This window comes from Amborella trichopoda, chromosome 9 (genome assembly GCF_054954075.1).
Source record: "Amborella trichopoda isolate Santa Cruz 75 chromosome 9, AtrichopodaSantaCruz75HAP2 v2.0, whole genome shotgun sequence".
NCBI lineage: Eukaryota > Viridiplantae > Streptophyta > Magnoliopsida > Amborellales > Amborellaceae > Amborella > Amborella trichopoda.
Window position 1 is genome coordinate 15,024,434 of NC_142344.1, and position 23,478 is coordinate 15,047,911.

Consider the following 23,478-nt stretch of genomic DNA (forward strand, 5'->3'; position numbering starts at 1 on the left):
AAGTCATGGTTGATAGTTGATACCCCTGCAGTGTGCATTGTAGTCTTTCTTTTTTGACATTTATTTAATTTTTCTTTTTTTTGCTATGGTGAGAAGGGGTTCGAGGCGGATCACATATTTTAATGAATAAAGAAAAAGGACAAAGTTGACAAAAGGAAAAAAAAAAAAAAATTATTCAAAGGGAAACATCATATTAGAAAGACAATCAACAAACATTACATGAAACATTGGAAGTAAGACTTTTGCGATATAATGGTTGCGCCCTCTGTATGGGATTCTGATTATATTACATCTGGTTGGTTCTGTTTGAGAGCAGTGGATGGACAAATTTGTCACTTGTTTCTTGGTGTATGTATCCCAGCTCCTTTTACTACTACCTGCATAAATAAATAAATGCAGAAAAATCAATATAGCTGATCATCACTACTCCAAGTACATATGAATGTCAATTTCTTCCGAACCTTTTACGCTTGGATTTCAAACAAGTCACAGATTGGGAGTTGCTGTGCCAGTTGCGCTTCCTCTGGTTTATGAACCAGTTGTTTATCTGCTTCAGCTGTAGCCCTGTCTCGTCCACCAATCTCGTCTTGTCGTCTTCCTGCAACACCATCAAAGAATTAAAATATCTCGTCCACTTGTTGATGGAAACTCAGAAGTCTGTTTTCAAATATCATAAAATTTGAACTGGTTTATGGTGCATGATCACTACTTGAGTCCAACTAGAAGCAACTGTTTGAATCTAGCCCTAGTTGAAGTGTTGAACCAGAACCGAAACTACTTTTCTCTTCTTTATGATTTATTTTCTTAAAGTATTTCGTCTTCTACATAATATCTTTAAATCCTCTATCTTTTCATAATATAAGCATTTTGTTTCGTTCAAGCTTCAATATGAGCATTCATGGAAGACTGCAAAATTTGCTGTACAGGAGCATCTCAAAACAATCACCGAATACAATTATGAACATGTGGAAATCTTGCCTTCTAGCATTGTTTCTATATTGTTTCAACATTGAAACTTGAAAGCAATTGGTCATTGTATCAGCTTTTTGAAAAGTATTCTTCCAAAAAGTATGAAAGATTGCTTACTGTAGGATATGGCCATTTTGAATGTTGCTGCCACCATTGCTTCAACACTGATGTTGTATCTCCTGGCAGTTTCCCTGCCCTTCGCTTTCGCAGAATTTCCTCTCTGACGTCTTCAATTCTTGACCTAAACCCCTGTAACATGCACAGATGACACAACAAAAACTTACTTGGCCTAAATAATTTGAATTAGTGAGATCTCCTTTTAACAAAAAAAAGAACGGACTTATAAGAAAGTAAAATCACCTGTTTGAGTTCTATCTTAAGTTCTTGCCTGACTCTCTCCATCAAAGATCGTTCTGACTCTGTTGGTAGAAGTGGCCCAAACCGCATCATGTCTTGTGCTTCGGCACCAGCATCCATCGCGAAATCCATTTGTAGATCATCTTCGTCATCTGACATTGTTGCTCCTGTTCCTTCACCCAGTGTTGCCCCTGAAAATATGAGTGTGACATTCTAATAAGCATGAGTTTTCTTGTTATAATTAATTTCCCCATATTTAAAATAGAATATATCAGAAGTAAATGTAAATTCTAAAAGGAAATTTGCAGTGTTCCCAAATTTCTGTATCATTTATTGTTTTATCAATTCTCAGTATAAATGCATTTGCAGATAAAAAATATGTTTAGCCCAAATTTATGCTCAATGTTTTAAGGTCTCTTTTATTTGCTAGGGAAGACCAACCTCATCTGTTCAAGAACTCCTAGGGTCGCATATGGCAGAAGTAAAAAAAAACAATTCTAGTGAATACGAATGAATAAAGTAGCCATGCAAAATTTTTCCCGGAAAGTGGCACATAATAAAATATCAACAAGTGTGTTTTTATCTCAACAAGAATGTCTGAGCATATGTAAGACTCACAAGCAACTTTACTAAAGCCAAAGGATTTTTATAGTTCCGCAGAAGTACGCTGTCTACTTATTCCCTTGTGTAAAATCCACTACAAGAATATTTCAAGACCCCAGATTTTGGAGATATAACATTTTCAACTCATATACTAAACTCATTAAAAAAAATTCCGAATTGAAATCTCTATATATCAGAAATGAACAGAGGTGTCCGATTTTTGAAGGGCAGACCTAAATGTAAAAAAATTTCAAAATTTAAAATTTTTTACTTTAAAAGAAACCATCCAGTAATTCTTACATAGTTTCCAAAATTTCAGTCTGAAAAACTTATCCTAAGGGGGTATTTAAACTGAAGGAGTAAACATATAGTACAGTCCTGGAGGACCATAATGTACGTGCTTTTTACTGCAAAGGATGGGGGACACGTGCAAATCCAGGTGCTATATTGTGCTAAAAATGAGGATATATGGTATACCATTTAAACTAGAAAAAAGTGTATATAAGGTTGCAACCTTAAAATGTAGAAGTATAGATGCACCTCAAAAACTCATTGAAAAATGTTATTTTAATGTTGGAAAACCCTGTGATTGATTTTATCAACATCGAGAATTATGACTATGAAAAATAAAAAGATTTTGAGTATCAGAAATAGTGCATCTTACAACATATTATCTACACTGTCCATTTTCAAGATTTTCATATGTTTGTTTAAGGTTGCAACTTTATGAAAAACACACTCTTTAAACTAAGTAGAATGATTTTGATGAGCATTGTTGGCTTTTGGGTCATTGGATCCAAGTTTATGGTTTCTTTAATTGCTGGTTTAGAAATAGAAATATCTTAACAACAGTGATAATTGGAGACCCCTTAAAAAATTGCAAATTACAACAAAGCACACACATGATCCAACTCGAGTATAGTTCTTGCATTTCTTTTCCAAAATGAACAGAGTTCAAAATGAGATCAATTCTTTATCTTTGGGAACTTGATTCGGAAATAAACCTAAAACTTGGACTTTTCCCCATAAGAACTGACTTAGCCTTGTGCTTCCACAACGGACACAAAGAACGAGATGCGAGACGTTCTTGTAGTCTTCGAGGTATTGAATACTTCTGACTTGGATTTTCCAATAGATAACCGCATTTTTCGCTGCATATACTTCTAGGATATAACTAAGCCTGGTGAAGCATTGTAACTCTTTTCTAATTTGCAATTTGCACAGTAAGAGTAGCTTATGGAGAAATACAATAGCATGTTCTTTTTGTCCTCTACATTGGTTTTGGTCTTGGATTGAATTCAGAACTCAAAATGAAGAGATTTGATGGAATTTTGGTAGAGAAAGTGGTCTCTCAGTGAATACGGCTAAGAACTCATAAAAAAGGGTGTGTAAGTTGTTTTCAATTTTCCAAGAGGATAGATTTTTTTTTTTGTTTTGGATAATTCAATAGGGAAGACAGGCCCCTTTTTAAGTGGTTAGGAGTTGGATTTTGGAAAAACGACCACAATGGAGTCAAACCCAAAGGGATAAAACAGTGGGAATTTGGACCCTACCCTTTTGATGAGAATGGAGTCAGAAACTTCATCATGGAGCTCATCGTTATCGCATGGATAAACTGATTAGATTAGGTCGTATGGATGCGTATCTCTTGATTATGATAAGTTTAGGTATCCTTGATATATATGATAGGTATAGGTATCTATCCGTGACTATTACTGATCATATATATATATATATATGGATATTGTGTATTCTTGAATCAATTAATATACAGAGAATTCTATGCAGATTTTGAGACTTTGTCACTCAGTACTATAAAAGCCTAAAACTCATAGTTGATCTCATATTGGTTTTTGAAATGTTGGGACACATGGCAATCAATTATAAGAAAATAAGAAGTTGGGCAACACAATTGATGTTAGAAATGTGACTAAGCTATCATGAGAAAGTATTGAAGTATTCTCTCTCTCTCTTGAACCTTAAATTATTTTGAAACACCCCTGAAGTATACCTTAAATTATTTTGAAACACCCCTGAAGTATTAATAATAACTCCAAGGGACAAATTAGGAAAGACAATTCACGTCGTCTAATGCAAACTGCTTACAAAGGCAGTGAGCCTTAGGCATGTCATAGGTGCATGGACTCATTAATAGCAAAGCTCAACATACTATAGGTCATAGGTCACCATATATAGTCAAGGAAGAGAGACAAAATTTATTTCCTCTAAAACAATTGTGGTGCTCTATAATGATGCATAAGTGACTTATTCTTCCCCGTAAGGCTAGGACATGAGATCCCATCTACCAAGTAGGGTTCCCACCATCTTGTGACTTGTCTTGAATGGGCTTCAATCACATTCCTCTAGCTGTATTATAGACTTGGTTTCTTCCAAGGCAATTAAGTAATGGATCCGCTAAGTTCTAGTACTATAATTAGTCCAACTTCGAGTAATTGTCTCTATTGATTGTACTAAGTGTTTGTAAAATCGAACTAGAGCGGTTAATCAGACATGGGCATGAAAGCAGTTTAACTTGTCTAACTGGTAAACCGGCCGATTCAACCACTTTAGTCTGACAAGTTTCGGGCGGTAAAAAAAGTGTTGAAAAAAAATAAAACAAATACAAAAAAAAATCTACTAAAATATGAAAAACATATAAAAAATAATTAAAATGAAACACATTCAAATGAAGTTGAAAATTAATGAAAAAAATGGATTTTAACCCATTTTATATTTTCCAAGGGCTATTTTAAAAAATTTCTAAAAAAGATGGGAAAATATAAAAGTGAGTGTTAATGATCAAAACAATTTTTAATCTTTACCATAATGTAAAGAATATTTAAAACTGCATTACAAATAAAATTTCTTATTTTTGAGAATTTATTTACAGTTTTTTGATTTTCTTTTTTAAATACCAGTTGATCACCTTAACCGCCCAATACCGGCACTGACCGGTTCCGATCTAACCGGGCGATTAGCTGTTAGATCGGGATATTTTGCAAACAATGATTGTACTTCAAGGAAATATGCCTTGGCTTTCCATTATAGATCTTACTCGTCACTCAGTAATAGTCAATCACAGACTGCATCTATGGGTTCTTGAAAAGGGAATATATTTATCGACAAGTTTCTTAGTCATTTTGCCTCGCACTAGCTTCCTCCAAAATAATTAACCATGCCTCCAAAGAGGATATAGAGATAAATGTTTATTTATTGGAACTCCTTCCAATTGCACTCTTACAAAAGGTTAAGATTGAACCACCAGTATACTTGAATTACCCACGCAAACGCCCCCGTCCCCGCCCCCCCACCGCCCCGGCCCCCCTCCAGCCCCCAAACAAGAAAAAGAGTGATTTACGTGTGAATCTTAAATTTTTTTCTAAAATATAAAATGATCTATTTATAGATGGAAATTATAAAGAAAGTCAGTCAACCTGCTTTTTTTTAATTTTTTCAAAATTGTCCCTCAGTCCTCCAACATCCTCATATAGACTTCTTTTTTTTTTTTTTTAAGTAGGGCATTGCACTAAAGCTTGGAATATTGCCTTACAAAAGAAAAAAACTAAAAAAATAATAATAATTCGAGCCTAGGATTCCGGCTTGAGATCGAGGGGCAATTTTGAAAAAAATACAAAAAAAAGTGGGTTGACTGACTTTCTTTGTAATTTTTACCTATAAATGGATTATTTCATATTTTAGAAAGAAAAAAACAACAAAAGTTCTATATGTAAATTGCTAAAATAAAAAAAATAAAAAAATAAAAAAATAAAAAAATAAAAAAAAAACGAAACTTCCAGTACAACAAGTTCACCAACACAATGGAGGCCATCTACATAGTCCCATTGAAATACATAGGACTATATAGATGCATTCTAATTCTAATGCTCTAGACCACAATTACAAATACATTCAAGTACTCTTCTATAGCCTAATTGGGAAACATAAATTCTGTTATTGTTTCTCATTTGAATATGAGACCAGTTTGGTTTTACTTCAAAGTTGTCGAACCTTTTGAGAACTTTCTCTATATAGTGAGACTATAAAAGCATAGCAATTGGAAATTCTCACTATCTTGATTCTTAGAATCACATCAGCTTGTTACATAATCTTTGTGTTACAATCAAGAGACAATAAGTTCTTGGTGTCTAGATGCATGCAATGTTACTACAAGGCATGAACATACTATTTACATATAAGCATAATATAACATTTGATATTTTCCTGTATATAATACCTATTTGTATAACAAATGCAGAATCACTAAATAAGATTACGCTATCTCATATTTCATGTATTTGTTTTGATGCTTATTTCAAACCATGCAAGGATTTCACAAATTTAGATAACTTGATCTTATGACCTTTTCAAACAAATCATTCTCTTTGTTCCATATATATTTCTTCATTTAGTTCACTCTCAAGGAATGTTGTTTTTGTTGGGCTCACCTACTTAGATCCTTCCCGCACAATGCAGATGCGCATGACGGACCTAGGAAATATGAGATACAAAAATATGCCACAGTTGATGTGTGTATATATGAGTGGGAAAACATGCAATAAAACAAATAAAAAAATAAATCTTATTGGCACCGAATTTACGTGGTTTACCTTTTCATGTTACGTTAATATGAAAAGGAGATGAATCCACTATTAACTAAAAGGTTACAATAGTTTTCCAAAAAACCAAATTTCTTGGGATCAACAATTTTATCTAGAGATTTATCTCACTAGGATTTCCTTCTCTGAAGTTTTTCTCTCTTTGGGACTTCTTTTCTTTTTAGAGACTTTCAATCTCTAAAAGAAAATGTTCTTTCTTTTTTTCTTTTTTCTTCCATTCTCTTTCTTTTCTCTCCCAAGAAAAGACTTAAGAAGATGATGACTGACTCGATTTCATCTTCTTTTTCTCTCTAAGAAGAATGATAACTCTTTCTCTTTGTCTCTCTCTCTCTCTCTCTCTCTCTCTCTTTCTTCTTCTTCTTTCACTGAGAATGATGAATTTCTATCTTTTTCTTCTCCTTTCACAGAAAATGATGAATCTCTTTCTCCTCTCACAGAGAAGGATGAATTTATATCTTCTTTTTCTCTACAAAAGGAGGCTTCTTGTATCCAAAAAGATGCATGCCCAAAAATGGCCCAGAGAAGTAGTTTTGGTTTAACCAATCAAAATCCCACAAAAAAAACCTCTCATGTATCCCTTTATGTATGGGTCAAGGGAAAATAACCATATATGGAAGTATCCCATGACCTCCTAAAAAAAGAGACCCATCTCTATCTCATTTTAGAAAGAGATATGAGAAATATCTTCTCATACCAAACCATATGTGAGATCCTATTTTTGTGTGGAATGGTGACTTGGTCAACATGTCACACTTTTCCACTTTTCCGAACTACCCTCTACAAAAAAGAACAATTTCATTGATGTCCGTCCTCATGGGATGAGATGCTCAACAATCTCTCCCTCCAATCCCAAAAGGGAAGTTTCCCTTCATAGATCAACCAGGTGCTCCAATGACACCCTTGCTAGTCATGCTTCTTCATGACTCTTGCTTATATTTGGCAAAGGTCTTCGTCATAATATTTGACATTCTCTTGTCGGTATGGATTTTCCCTAGTTGCATCCATTTCTCACCCTTCTGCAGCTTGGACTGCCATACAACAACTCCTTTGAAAAGGTAATCGAGTATCTCTAGATTGACTTTATGGAGTCTAGTTCTCCAGTGATGTCTTCATCTTTGTACCCATGTAACATAGGTTGTCATCCCCCAAAGCAAACACGCTTTGGATGTTCTTCTGACATACTTGACTATCAAATTGATTACTGTCTAGCGTTCTTTCTTAAGATTAGCAATACTTGAATCTGTTTATGGTTTCACTGTCAGTCAATTGAGTCGCGGACGGTAAAAGTGATTTACTGTTTGTCAAAGTGGTGACTGATTGGTCATTGGTTAATACCTTCTTTGCACAGTGGTGATTCATTATTAGTCAAGGTGATGACTAATGGTCCATTGGTCAATACCTTCTTTGCATAATGGTGATTCACTTGTGGGCTAATGGTTTGTCGGTGAAAACTTCCTTTCCATAGTGGGCACTCACTGACAGTCTCTCACAGCGCTCACCACGCTTCTGTTGCATGTGCTTCTTACAGTCGACCCATAGGGAACTTTCTGTATTTCTTCCTTCTTCCTCTTGGTTAAAGGGATCTCCAGGCACTTAACTCCCATGCCTTCTTGGCTTTTGGCAACTTTACTGGGTCATAGGTGTGATTCTTATGCAAGGTTATATCTCATCTTACATAACTGTAATCAACACCCCCTTGTATTTGTCGGCCTGACTTCCTGATAAATTTCTGGGTCACCCCTTACAAGGTAATTATTAGAGGGTTTATGTCTCCTAGAGGACTTTCTCAGTTCAATTGTAGGTGGCACTTCTTGAACAGGCAGCCCCCTGCTCCTCATCACTCGAAACTGACATGTCAATTTTTTGGACCCATCATTTTGTTTCACTTCTCCCCTGTCTTCATTTACCAAGATGGAAGAACTATGACCGGTTCTGAACCATTGAAGATTTGTGGCTTTGATGCCTTCTTCACGTCTTCAATAGTATGGTCATCTTGAAAGACCACACTCATATCCCTGATCACATTCCTGTACTCATGATCCTATAGCCTACAACTAAATTTTTCATCTAAATACCCTTAGAAGATGCATTAGGAGTGCTTTCTCATTCAACTTGGATCCTTGTTCTTTCGGTATTTACATCAATGCCTCAAACACCATCAAGTGTGAATAAGAGATATCATTTTCGGTCCAACCTCACTTTGGGATTTGACCATCTAGAGAAAATAATAGAGATCAATATTAAGTAGCATGTTGTGAGGATTGCTTCACCCAATATGGCTTGGTGGTGGATAACATGCTCCTAAGTCTGAGACACTTTAACAGCTTGCGCGTCTCCCTTTTCACCTTATGTGGAAATCCTGAAATATCACAAATACTTGATCTTTCGATTTCACCCGTACCTTTCATGAAGCATCATCGATAAGGGTGACGAGGTATGATGCCCTACCAAATGACTTGACATCTATGGGACCACACACATGAATCCACTAGATCCAATTTTTTCTTAAAGCCCTTACTTGGAGAAAGAGACTTTATGTTGTTTTCCTATCAAACAATGCTCACATGGGATTGGGCATGCATCTCCCTTGCTCAAAATCTTTGAGGAACCGTTGTTTTCCATCTTTACAGAGCCAAAATCTTCTAGTCTGTAAGAAGCAAAATAATGTCTTTATGGAGTAACATCCGATACTCCAGTATCCACAACCCAATCCGAGTTGCATGATTGAATACTATGCACCTTTCACCACAGTTTCCGACAACATTATCATTTGTAGTCACTGAAGTGGTTTCCCTGCCATTATCCATGGTATTATCCTCATTCTGCTCATTCTTGAGCTTCCAGCAATCTTTCTTGACGTGTCATTCCTTTTCACAATGAAAACATTTGATCCCTTTATCGTCTTCGATCGGTTTTGGTCCCCATTCCTGAACCTTCCTCGATTTGTGATAAGGGCTTGCGAATTTGATGTGTCGAAAGCTTTTTTTCTCACCTCCTCATTCAACAAGCTACTAGTGACCTTATTAATAGTCACTATCCCATTTGGTACTTACTCACAGAGACTTGTAGGGTTTCCTAACTGTTTACAAAGTATGTAGCTCATCTTTCAAGAATAACTTCATCGTTGCGCGTTGGTTAACCATGCTTTGCACCTCATTCAGGCGATCTACAACGAATTCCCCGTTTCTGAACTTCATGTTCACTAACTTTTAGATAAAAAACACCTTATTTCAGGCAGTCTTTCTCTCGTACAAGTCATGTAGCTTATCCCACAATGACTTCAAGGGTGTCTCTATTGACTCATGGTGGAACACATTTTCTTCCAACTATTGTCGGATAGTTCAGAGCCATTCAGTCCAATCTCTTCCACTCATCGTTTGTTATACTTTTGGGCTTGTGTTGTACCCCTTCAATACATGCGTTCAAATCCCAACAGTATAGTAGATCTTCCATTTTTTTGCTTACAGATGATCCAATTATTCCCATTGAGCGATATCATCATGCTTTCGATACTGGAATCCATCTATCCACACACACTGTTTATCCCCAATGCGTTATAGTTAGCTATCGGTCGTGCGTTATGATTAGCTATTGCTCGTTTGATACGATTAGCTATTGCCCATGTGTTGTAGCCAGCTATCGCCCGTGCGTTATGGTCAGTTATCGCCCATGTGTTGCAGTCAGCTATCGCCTATGCGTTACAGTCAGCTATTGCCCATGTATTACAATCAGCTATCGTTACTGCCCTCGATCATCTGTTAAGCTTTTGTAGAAATTTTCACAAAATTTTGACATAGAATTCGCATGAGGGTTTGAATCCCAAAAAAATCCCCTAAGCCCAATTAATTGAAAATTCAAGTCGAGGCAGAGCCCGGAGCTGTGAGTAAGATTAAAAGGATCGGGAGTTGTTTTCTTCTTTACTCGTCCAATGATGGCTAAGTTCACTATATCGAAAGATGGTGATAGGCAGGACCAAACGGCGATGGAAACACGGTCTGATACCACTTGAGCTCACCCACTTAGAGCCATCTCACATGTTTTCGTATGCACGCAACGGAACCAAGAAATATGAGATACAAAATATGCCAAAGTTGATGCGTGTGTGTGCATGAGTGTGAAAACATGCAATAAAGAAAAGAAAGAAATAAATCTTACTGGCGTCGAATTTACATGGTTCACATTTTTAGGCCATGTCAATGGGAGAAAGAAACGAACCCACTATTAACTCAAATATTAAATAGACTTCCAAGAAACCAACTTTTTGGGGATCACTGATTTCATCTAGAAATTTCTCTTTAGGATTTCCCTCTTTGACGTTTTTCTCTCTCAGAGACTTTTCTTCTTTCTAGAGGTTTTCTCTCTCTAAAGGAAAATGTTCCCTCTTTCTCTCATGTTTCTTCCATTCTTCCTCGTTTCTCTCTCAACAAAGAAAAGATTTAAGAAGAGGATCACTGATTATCTTTCATATTTTTCTTCTCTCTAAAAAGAATGATAACTTTCTCTCTTTTTATTTTTTAGCGAATGATAATTCGCTCTCTTTTTCTTTTTTAGAGAATGATAACTCTCTCTCTTCTTCTCTCACAGAGAATGATGAATCTCTATCTTCTTCTTCTCCTCTCACAGAGAATGATGAATCTCTATCTTCTTCTTCTACTCTCACAGATAATGATGAATTTATATATTCTTCTTCTCTACAGAAAGAGGCTTCATGTATCTAGAGAGATGCACGTTGAAAATGACCCAGAGATGTTCACATCCAAAAATGACCTAAAGATGTAGCTTTGATTTAACCAACCAAGACCGACATCTCCGTATTCCTTTTTATGTATGGGCCAAGGGATAACAACCCACATCTCACGTATTTCCTTTTATGTATTGGCCAAGGGATAACAAACATATATGGAAGTATTTCATAACCTCTAAAAAAGGAGATCCATCTCTATTTCATTTTAAAAAGGGATATGAAGAATATCTTTCCGTACCAAAATCATATGTGACATCGCGTGGGATGGTGACTTGGTCAACAAGTCACTCTCTTCCACTTTCCCTAAATACCCTATATAAGAAAAAACAATTCCATTGATGTCCATCACTAATGGGACGGGATGCCCAATAGTTTTAATATCGTTCTTGTGAATCTCTAAGTGGCATGTGGCCCACACCCTTGAAATATACTTAATTGGTATCTTGAGTCTTGTACTTTTCCTAACTTCTAATTCACTGAACATCATGTTCCTCACGCCCATGTAGTACATATCTATCTCTATTATCTCTATATGTATTAGCATGCTCACAAAAATAATTATTTTAGAAAAAAATTCCATCTACGTTAAAAAATATGCAACCTTTGATGTTCTTAGTGTGCCTTACAACAACACATTTCAAGGACTTAGGTCCAAGTTTGAGACACTTAAGTTCAAGGGGTCTCACATAGGTTAGGGAATCCGCTATCGTGAAGAATCTTAGATAAATGTTTCTATTCAAAATATAATGTATATACAATGCTTTTCTTCAAATATTTGAAGGGAGCTTGAAACTAATGCGCATCACAATAACAATTTCCATTAGTGTGTACGTTTTCCTTTCCGTCAAACTGTTATGCTGCAGTGGGCATACGACTGTTACTTGGCATACGACTGTTACTTGGTGAATGATTTGGTTGTCTATGCAAAACTTTATTTAACTAGTAAGAACAATATTCACAACCATTATTCTGTCTAAGAATTTTTTTTATTTTTCGACTTCCTTTTTTGTAGATATTGAAATTTTCAAATGCTTCATCATGTTTCTCATTGGATAAATATACTCTATTTCGAATAATCTTAATGAATGATATAAAGCATATATTGCAAGTATTTATATATCTATAAGACTACATACATCATTATAAATTAAATTTTAAGGTACTCATTTTTCTTTAAGTATGTAGAAGACCTAGTTGATCATGCCATAAAATAAAAGAGTAATCAAATAAACAAAAGGAGGTCCCGTTCTATTAATAAATTGAGCTTAAATATTTCATTTTAGACATGTCTTTTATCTACCAAAAGTCTATTCTTGAATGATTATAAACTTTTGCACTTAAAGAATCCTTGCATGAGAACCACAACTATGATTTGGTAAAGTTGCTAAAGGCAAGAAGGCACATAAGTTGAGTGACAAGCATAGCCCTTAAACCGAGAATGAGAAGGAAGACATGCAGAAAGTGCCCTAAGGGTCGTTCATAGGAAGTTTAATAAATGTTATGGTGTGCACGCGGGTGAATATTGCTATAATGCGCAGATTTATCGCTAATCTTACCAAGGAATGCTGGGCAACAGTCAATTAAATTTCAAATACATCAGGGGAACGTCCAAATAGTGTTTGAACTTTGGAAGAGGTAAACCTATACTACAAGATACACAGATGCAGACATGGCTAGAGAAACAAACTCTAGGAAGTCAATCTCGAGATAGCTATTTACATTTGTAGGGGGAGCTGTTTCATAGCAATCCAAGTTGTAGAAGGGGGAAAAGTAGTTGCAAATAGAGAACAACAAATAGTAGACTCACGCGTTGGTTAATCGAGATGAGAGAAAAGATAGTGGTGTGCCTCATCTTGGAGATGTTCCTCTTCTTTTATAAAAGCCTCTTTTACTTTCTAGAGAGAAAAGAAAAAGAGAAGCCTCTTAAATGTACTACCCCTAAGAGAGAGCGATCCTTATTGTGAGGAGAAGACAAAGAAGAAGTAGAAGAAGAAGAGAGAGAGATAACCCTGTTAGAGGGTGAAAGGGAAGAAAACCTCTGAAAGATAGAGTGGATAACCTTAAAGAAGTAAAACCTAGAGAGATAAAGTCGCTAGAAAAAACTCAGAGAGCCCAAGAGACCTAGCCTCTTGGAAGAAAATTGTAGCCATTAAATTTTTGCTATTATTTATAATAATGGATTTGATCGCTTTCTCCCATAGACTTCGCATGAAAGGTGAACTACATAAATCTCGGTATCAATAAGTTATTATTTATTTATTTCCTTATTACATATTATTTTTCATTCGTACTCATACACAAATATGGTATTTTTGTCCCATAAATCTCGATACCATTCCGCGCATTCCTAATTTTTGTGAGAGGGGCTCAAACGGGTGAGCCCAACAATCATCATGGAGGTGTATACGATGATCCCTATTTTTTTATTACACTAAATGAGAATAACTAGCCATAAAGTGATCCTAAGTGCCCTTAGAGACCCTAATTTTATATTATACGCTTGGTACTTGATGTCGTTAAGTTAGCATGTCATCCCCATGGTCACGTTTGTTTGGTGAAGCTAGGATTAGACCTATGAAAGTAGTCAGGTTCACAACGGAACCATAATAGTGCCAAGGATAGACCATTGACATCAAATTACTATTGGTGCCTATAGAAACAAGTGCATACCATGACAATTTTCTACTGCAAAGATATAAAGGTTCTCCAAGAACGTTCTTTTGCAATAAGTGTTTTTTTTTTTTAAAAAAAAAAAATCAGGAATATATTCAAGGCATAGGTGGTTGGGTGGTAGACACCACAATATGACTTTTTGAGTTCCATTCCTGCTACATGTAGAGGACTTCTTCCCCACTGATTTACCTTAAAAAAATGGAAAGGTGTTTCAAACAAATTACTATAATGTGTATGTAACATATGATATGCATAGTGGTGTCTTAGTTTATAAAAAACAAAGTTTTGTTAGTTGAGCAGGTATACACGAAAAGGTTGATTAGTCTCATGTGCACAAAAAAAGCTCATGAGAGATTTTTTGAGATACTCTATTCAGCATGGGTAAGAGTGTCTAGAGCATACTAGTGCAATTTGGATAAGACATAAGAGGTATTTCATGTTAGTTTAATGTAAACTTAATGAGGTTATCATTGCAAGATGCATTGCACCCTAGTATATCCTAGCAAATTTCAGTACCAGGTATGGAAGAGTTCTTGTAATGTGATGTTCTTCAAATGACAATGATAGGTAACTAACATGTTTTTGTTTACCAACTATGGGATAGAGAGAGATGTTGGATTTGGAGTCTACCCGTTGAGGTTTTAAGGATATCTATAGTTTATTAATATTCTTAGTGGCTCAACTGCAATGATTACATTTTGTGTCAATGATATTTTGATATTGTGGCTCGGGTGATTTTGTGTGGTGTCGTGCTGTGTATACAACGAAACCTTCACCTTAGTTGGCTTCTCTTGGAATTTTGTTTTGACTATTTTGATCTTGAAATGAGGTTTCTGTTGGATATGGTGACATCCAAAATCACCCACATAAAGAAATCATACATTACTTGGGATTGAGATGGATATTGATTAGTTTGCTAAAAAAAATATAAATCCTAAAGATTAGGATCTTGGGTATATCTCTTGATTTTTTTTATATATATATATATATATATATATATAACATCTATAGGAAGTTTTCTATTTAGTGTGAATTCTTAACTTTATATATATGAGATGAAAGAACAGAGAATTTGTGGGCCCTATTTGGTTCACTATATGAGAAATGTTGCGTTCTCTAGAGAGAAAAGAGGGCAGGGCCTCCTATGCATGAGCTGCACGTGTCTCCCTTAGAGAGAAGAGAGCTTCTTATGAAAAGAAACATTGCAATGGTGCCTTCTGAAGACTCCAAAAGATTGAGAGACTGGTTTCTTGTAGAGAAGGGGTTCCCATGGATATTTTCGATGGTTTGTCGTTTTAGTGAAAGACAGTTTTGATTGCTCTCAAAGTTCTCTTCCTAGATTGTGGTCTAGTTATGAAATACATATGATAGATCGACAGTGGTGCCGGAAGAGCAGGATTAAAAAGGTTTGCTCGACTTTGTTTGGTCGAACGTTTGAAAGGTAACTCTATGTCCCAAAATATTTGATGTAACTTTCATTGGTATAGTGGATTGTAGTTTGCCATGCTTGTGGATGTAGCCCTTCTGGGGTGAACCACATAAATATTTATGTTATTGGATACGTATATTTCATGTTTTATTTCTCGTACTTTATTTGTTAAAAATCAAACCATCAGGTTTAGATATTTTGGGGTTTTTAGTATGGTGGTAAATGTTTTGAATGCAAGGTTAGAAGTAGAGAAATATGATAGCAAGCATTTGTTTAGCAAGAATGATGAAGAGATTTATTTGGCAAAAGATGAAAAATTTATAAAGTTATCCAATGGATGTTGGCATGGTGAGAAGCTGATTTTGATGTCAAGGTGGAGATTGTTGAATATGATGATATCCAAAATAAAGAAATCCCATATTATGCGGGATTGAGATTAATATTAATTAGTTTCTTAAAGATAATAGAAATCCAAAATATTAGCACTCTTGGATATATCTCTTGGTTTTTTATATATATGAAACATCTATAGAAAGTTTCCTATTTAGTGTGGATTCCTAACCTTATATATATGGGATGAAAAAGTAGAGAATTTGTGGGCCCTATTTAGGTCACCATATGGGAAAGGTAGCTTCCTCTTGAGAGAGAGAGAGAGGGGGGTAGGGCCTCTTGTGCATGAGATGCAAGGTCTCCCTTAAAGAGAAGAGGGTATCCTATAGAGAGCAACATTACGATGGTACCTCCTGAAGATTGAGAAGATGATTTCTTGTAGAGAAGTGATTCCCATGGAGATTTTGGGTGGTTTCCTCTTTTAATGAGAGAAACTTTTGATTGCTCTCAAAGTTCTCTTCTTAGACAGTAATCTAGTTATGGTCTCTTCATAAGCAGTGGTCTAGTTATGGAATAGAGATAAAACATCGACAGTGGTGCCAAGAGAACAGGTTTAAAATTGTTTGCTTGACTCGGTTTTGTCAAGGGTTAAAGAGGTAACTCTATGTCCCAAAATCTTTGACATAACTTTCATTGGTATAATAGATTTCAATTGTCAAGGGTTAAAGAGATAACTCTATGTCCTAAAATCTTTGATATAACTTTCATTGGTATAATAGATTTCAATTTGTCATGCCCATGGGGTGAACCATATAAATCTTTGTATTAATGGATATGTGCATTTCATACTTTATTGGTCGTACTTTATTTGCCAAAAATCAAAGCATCGAGTTCAAAGCTTCCGCACACAACAGTTTCTGATATTCATGGTGAGGGTCCCTCCTCTGTTAGGTCATGATGGTGCCAACTGGCTACCTCGAAACATGTTCTTGGGTAGTGGTTTCGACCAATCAAAATCTGCATCGTCGTTTGTGCTAATGATGGGTAATCATAAGGTGACAGTTCCCATATTCCGATGTCTGGTGAAATGCGGTTGGTTTGGCCAATCAGAAAGCAACCTCGTTGACATTATGTGCTTTCCCGTTTCAAGTAATGATTGCAATTTCTCTCATTCCAATATCAGGTGGTTAAATCGCCTTTTCCAACCAATCAAAGAGTGTAGCTTTGATGTTCGTTGGTGCTAATGGCATCATCATTACGTATAATGATTACATTTTCTTCATTATGATGTCAGGCGCTTAAACTGCATTTCCTAGTCAATCAAAACTTGATATAGTTTGATGATGGTGGGACCTGTGTTAGCGATGGTGGAACCTGCGTTGCACTTGGAATTGACTTAGAGTGCTGGTAGAACCTACGTTGGCTCTCCTCTACTATAGACACTTGTCTTAGGCTCTTTCTTTTCTTCTGGGATCACTTGAGGCTGCTTTGCCGAGTTTAGACTTTTGCCCGCGGTCTGGGTGGTGTTGCAAGGTTCTTTTTAGATGTTGGGAAGGGTTTAGGCCTTTGGGATGTGGGATGGTTATCCTGGAGAATTTGGGTTACATACAGTTTCTTCAATCGGGATCGGGATGTCTTTAAAAAAATTAAGGAGAAAATACCAATGCTAATTCAAGAACTTTTGCCCTTCATCAAATACTTAAGACTTGCATTGTGAAATTTTGCTCTTGGTTTTAGTAATGATGAGGCTGGCCTCAAGATACTTTCATCAAACTCTCGACCCATCAGCAAGATATACTCGTGTGTAAAAGGAAGGGCAGATTCACACAAAGGCGATGATATCCAAAAAACTTTGTAATCTATGTTAGATCCCCTGTGGTTTTTTGCATGTTTTTGTGTTCCCACTTAACGCGAAGAGCGCCTATGGAGTCCAACAAAGGAGCATTTATATACTTTTATCTTGATATACCTTAGTTGTTCATTTCTTTACTACTTTCACTATTTTGCTTGAATGCTTGATAGTCTTATCAGTTTCAAAGCATGGTATGACTTTTCCTTTTTGGCTAGGTCATGGTGTTTCTCTCTTGGTTTGTTAATTTTTTTAACAAAATTTTATTTATGAAAGAGTGCCCATAAATTTTTGCAATGACGGATCAAAGCCAATTGATATGCCGAAAGAAAATTTATTATCTAATGACAGTTTGAATTTCATGGAGTCTTTGAAACGAGGAAATTATGAATTGAGTGCCACCTAATAAATGAATATTGATAGAAGTGTTAAGGAAAAATTCTCAAATGTTAGGCTAGAAGGGTGAGCAATGGGCTGGCGACCGGGCCAAATGCTGGCCAATATATGTAGCCTATGGGGCCAAGCTGGGCATTGCATGGGCCGACCTGGCCTGAGCGATTCATAGCCGAGCCCTGCACATACAACAGAAGGCCCGAGCTAGCCTAGGCCAGGCCAAGGCTAGCTAGAAGGGCTAGGCTGGCCCAGTCCATTGCTAGGCCTAGTGGTTACCTCCACTAAAAGATTTCCCTTTGCCTATTTGTTGGTGTCCTTCAAAGAAAGTAAATATGGGATCTTTAAAGACACCAGTAGTAAGGAGTAACCTCAAGGATCATATTTGGGCTTCTTTGATCCTTTGGGCCCTAAGCTTACAAAGTTATTCATCTGCTTAGCTAAAAATCTGGTTCATGAATGAAAATTGAGTAAAACACATGGTATGTGAAGGGAAGTGCTGTTAGATTATTGGTGCTTCTTGGGCCCAAACCTAGGGCCTACTTGGCAAACCACAACTTTAACTGGTGTTCTTTGTGGAATCCAAGTTTTTTCTTTATGGAAAGCTCTTACAGAGAGTACAATTTGTCAAAAATGTTTTTGTCAAATGTAGATAATATTATCATATCAAAGTGGTAAGACATTCTCCTTTTACAAATAGATGCACGTCCATAAGAGCTCCTCAACATGTTGGTAGAGTTTTCACATTCGAAAGAAAAACATGATGATAGGCTTGAGGAGATGTGGAATACTTTCTATTTTGTGATTCCTCATTTTATTAGTTGCTTGTAGATGGTCCATTTTTGTCTTTTTTTGGTTTTTAGGACACGGTTTTTAAGGGTACATGTAGAAATGAGCCACGTCTTAAAAATCATGAGTCACGTCTTAAAAATCTACTTTGAAATGGATTTCAGGACCTAAATTTTGAGGGCATATAATCACTAACATGGAGATCATGAACATGAATAAATAAATAAATTTTGAAAATTAAAAATAATAATTTTATTATTAAAACAATTGGACCGTTAATTTCAATTTTTTTTAGATGGACCACGTATTTGCATCTATCTTTAAGATGGATGCTTTATACCTCGAGGACCGCAAATATAGAAATACGGTCCCCACCGCATGAAACAATTTAAACAATTTCCCTTTTTTTAAGTAAAATTGTTTCATGCGTTACATTTGCGGTCATTGAGGTATAAAGCATCCATCTTAAATGCAAATAGGTGGTCCATCTAAAAGTAATTGAAACTAACAGTCCAAATATTTTATTGATATAATTATTATTTTTAATTTTCAAAATTTATATTATTTTTTCATATTCATGATCTCCACGTTAAATATTACATATCCTTAAAAATTAGGTCTGAAAATCCATCTTAAAAATAGATTTTTAAGAGATGACTCATTTGGACTCATAGAAACAATGTTATTTTTTTAAAGTGGAGCCCTAAAGTGGTATTTTTTTTAAGTTTTATTAGGTTGGCGTAGGAATGGGCTCAAAGCTAGCTGGTCATGCTCGTAGGACTCTACAACTGACGTCTTAAGTTCCATTCCGACCACGGGTATTATTCATAATGTATTCTTCTCACATAGGAACTGATCAATTACTTATTTGTCAATAAAGTCTTCAATACTTAGTGTTACTATTACATTTCAAAAACATGATATCTCTAGTCCATTGTACATAAATCTTTCAACATGGTAGAAGTCAATAGATATTTCCACTAATAAAGGTGCTTCATGTGGAGGTTAATGCACCTCCGAATAAAACAACATGTCTCCCTTTGTCCATTACTTTAAAGCAAGTAAACAAAGTACTCTACGCTGTCTGTTGATTGTCAATTTGTTGCTTATCAAAGAAGGGAATCTTCTAAACAAATGTTGAGTTACTCAACTCCATTATTCGATAAAAAAAAGAAGTATTATTATTGGCAACCATTTAAGTAACATTTAGCAATAAATAACCCATTTCCATGGTTTACTCAACAGCCATAAGCTTACCAAAGTATCAATGAGGCAACAAAAAGCAATAACAGTTATATAGTATAAGCATAGTACAAGGTAAATACTGGATAACGAACAAAAATATAAATACATTAGATTATCTTAATCTTAGATAAGATAGTATGCTCCAGATAAAATTGATTGTCATCCACAACTGCCCTTGTAGTATTAAATAATATTTGAGTTTCATAACTAAGTTCAAGCATGCAGTATCATGTGATTGGTTACAAATATTTATGGGAATTTTCTTTTTCTTTTTTCTTTTTTAAGGTTCTTGTTCACTAGACTGAAAATGGAAACAAATGATGAAGTATGAAAGTACAATGGTTTGGTGAAATTTGTTCAGGAGTGAATGTATACCTCCTTTCCAATTCAAACCAACCCATCCCAAAGGAGCAACCTTTGCTAAAACAAGAAGTCAATAACCATTTCTTTTGTAATGGAATCACAAGAAATATGTCCTAACTCCATTAAGATGCAATGCATTTCAAGCATTTCAATTTAGAGACCAATTTAATAACCATTTCTTTTGTAATGGAATAACAAGAAATGTGTCCTAACTCCATTAAGATGCCATGCATTTCAAGCATTTCAATTTAGAGACCAATTTATCTCTCTCTCTCTCTCTCTCTCTCTCTCTCTCTCTCTCTAAGAAGGTGAGACAGTCTTCAACAACACTAAATAATCCTTAGGGGAAATTGCAGCACAGTTGTTATGCACCAAACTTATATATATTCTCAGGAAGACAAAATTTGTATTCTAAGGGTCCTATATTTGTCACCTAACATCACCATTTCAAGCCTGATTATGCCCCAAAACCAACACAAACCAATTATTCATCTCTCTCTCGCTCATGTCTTCATGCTTCCGGCAGCGTGAAGACATGCGGGTTGTGGTTCCAACCATTTTAAAGAGATAACTACCGCCGGTATACTGAATATGCCGGGTTCCCACGTTAAAAACGTGAGAAAAAATCGGATAAATTGAACTAAATATTATGACTTAGCTTAAAACGTAAATAATTAAACTAAATATTGATAATATTATTTACCAAGAGAAAGTATGGATAACTCATCTAAATAGAGGTCTGTATCTTTAATTTTAATTTAACATTAGCAGTTTCTTTTAGATATCCTGTGAACTGGACAATCAATTTTTCCAAAAATGATGAATTCTAAAAGCATTATAATAAAACTATTATACTCGAGTAAAATACCTTCATATTCTCGGCAGTTCGCCTAGCCTCGGCAGGGGAACTTGCCCCATGGCCGAGACGAGTTACCTGGCCGAGCTGTTAGGGCTGAAAAGCCCTAAATAACTTGTAAAAAAATGTGCAGAAAAATTCAAAAAAAGTAAAAATAAACTAAAAGAAATATATATATATATATATATAGATAAAGGTAAAACAAAATAAAAAATAAATCTTTGGGATTCCAAATAAACTTAAAAAGTACTCCACGATTTAGAAAAAAACAGATTTATAGCTGGGGCATTCTTAAAAAATTAAAAAAAAATGGGAAAAATATAAAACAATGATTTACGGAAGAATCACTCACCAAAATGCATCTAAATCATTTAAGGTATAATTGTGTAATATAACCTGATTTTTACCGATTTTTATTTTTTAAAATTTGTTTTGTAATATCCCAAATTGTCACACAACTCGGGATTGATCGGCCTAGGCCAATAGGGTGAAGCCGAGTTGACTCGGTCTGAGTCCTGGTACACTGATAATACCACGATAAAATACCGTGCCTAAGAGCCAGATAGCATATTTTCTTTTCCTAGGAAGCATGCAGAATGAGATATGCTTTAAGTTAATTTAACATTTTTATGCATCAATTGATATTTGGTAAATGGAAAAAAATAAACATTGTTATGCTTTGTGTTTGAGAGATGATTTCATCTTCCTTTTAAACATGAGGCGCTCCCACAATTGCACACCATCTTTATTTTTTGGAAAATCATTAAGATCAACTCATCCCATGGAGCTTATTATTTTTCCATAAAAAAGAAGAAGTGAAATGTGTGAAGATTAATATCTTTTTAGGTAAATTCTTCTTGTCAACATTCAGACAACTGATAAATATGCATCAGCAGATCCGTTTTGTTTGTGTTTCCAGAGAGAGAGATTAATATGTACTAGTGTTTGGTGCATCAGCTTTTCTAGTTTTTCAATATTTTCTGATCATCTAGTACTAATTTTCAGAAACCGTATTTGCAAATAAATGTCTCAAGAAGCGAGCGAGAGAGAGAGATGGAGTGACATCTAATACTTGCAGTGTAATCTTAAGCATTAAGAGTGAGTGAGAGAGAGAGAGAGGGTGGCACACCAGTAAGAGCGTGGAGGGACTGCTCGATCTCTCGACAGGCGGTGACGGCTTCGACGGCGTGGATGCGTACATGCTGCTGGAGCTGCTCCTTGAAGGAACTCAGTACCAGCACGTACTGAGCCTGCACAAGAGCGAGACATCAACTAGGCGAACAACCAGAAGGAAATGGAGAGAGAGAGAGAGAGAGAGAGAGAGAGAGAGGGTTTGAGGTGGGTAGCATACCAGAAATTGGTCGAGATGCTGACGGTCGTGGGGATGAAGGATGGGATTTGGGTTTCGAAGGCGGATGGCGGAGTAAGCTCTGAGGAGGTTATGAGAGCGAGCGAGCTGTGCATCTATGAGAGGGAGCTGATCAATGGGGGTTGCCACTCTCAGGCACCCAACATGGGCGGCCAATAGCTGCTCATAAAGCGGATGCCCTGCAATCTCCGCCTTCACCCTCTCTCTCTCCTCCTCCTCTGCAACCCCCTCACCCACCATCTCTCTCTTCCCTCAGGTTTTCCCCCTCTCTCTCTAGAAATCAATCGCTCCCATCTCTAGAAACGGGAGATGGAAGATGAAGATGAAGAGAGAAAAGGAGGATGGCAGGGGTTTTGAGTATGGAATCAAGGGGACCACTGAGTGGTGGCAGAGAGAGAGGGAGCAGGAGGGGCAGCGCCTCATTTACTGTAGAGTGGGCATAAAGCAGGCGGTTTTCTCGTTAAAGGTGAGGCTTCCGTTTCCTTTTCTGTGCTTTGTATTGGGATCTGAGTACCCAACTTTTTCGCAATCCCACGCTCTTTTCCGCCTCTCATATATGTTTTCCTGCATGCATCTCTCTAACTTTCTCTCTCTAGACTCTAGAGCCTGCCTGCGCAAATTAGCCTCTTTTCAAAACGCAACTGCCGTGTACTAACTAACAGAGAGAGAAATTTGTAGAGAGAGAGAGCGAGGGGGGGGGGGAATTTTTCTATCTACTATCCACCTTCCCTCAACCGAATCATTACACCAAAAAAAAAAAAAAGTCCTTTACAATGCAGAATATATTTTTGGCCCTGTTATGTTACGGCCACCGCATTTAACTTCTCCTCTAAGTGATTCCTTCCTTTCTTGTACTATACCTGGTGGAACCCTTCCACCCAAGAAAACGCCATCAC

General features: G+C 36.2%; 1 protein-coding gene across 2 annotated transcripts; it reads right to left on the bottom strand.

Moving 5' to 3' along the window:
- Positions 1-99: 99 nt before the first annotated feature.
- On the bottom strand, positions 100-23,225 carry KNAT7 (homeobox knotted-like protein). Of its 2 annotated transcripts, XM_006829043.4 has the most exons (6): positions 22,565-23,225; positions 22,343-22,463; positions 1,330-1,517; positions 1,087-1,218; positions 462-598; positions 100-377 (listed from the first exon to the last, which is right to left on the bottom strand). In XM_006829043.4, the coding sequence occupies exons 1-6, from the start codon at positions 22,820-22,822 to the stop codon at positions 374-376; spliced, it is 840 nt and encodes a 279-aa protein (XP_006829106.1). In that variant the 5' UTR covers positions 22,823-23,225; the 3' UTR covers positions 100-373. The 2 variants fall into 2 exon arrangements, with proteins under 2 accessions (XP_006829106.1, XP_011629007.1); XM_011630705.3 differs by having other exon boundaries at positions 340-598.
- Between the last annotated feature and the right edge of the window lie 253 nt (positions 23,226-23,478).

Bases quoted from the DNA above. Each gene is read 5' to 3' on its own strand.
- KNAT7 (XM_011630705.3), bottom strand. From the start codon at position 22,822: ATGGTGGGTGAGGGGGTTGCAGAGGAGGAGGAGAGAGAGAGGGTGAAG. The intron at 22,464-22,564 runs GTATGCTACCCA...GCTCTTGTGCAG, and splicing joins AGCATCTCGACCAATTTCTG to GCTCAGTACGTGCTGGTACT. The intron at 1,219-1,329 runs GTGATTTTACTT...TGCATGTTACAG, and splicing joins TTAAGATAGAACTCAAACAG to GGGTTTAGGTCAAGAATTGA.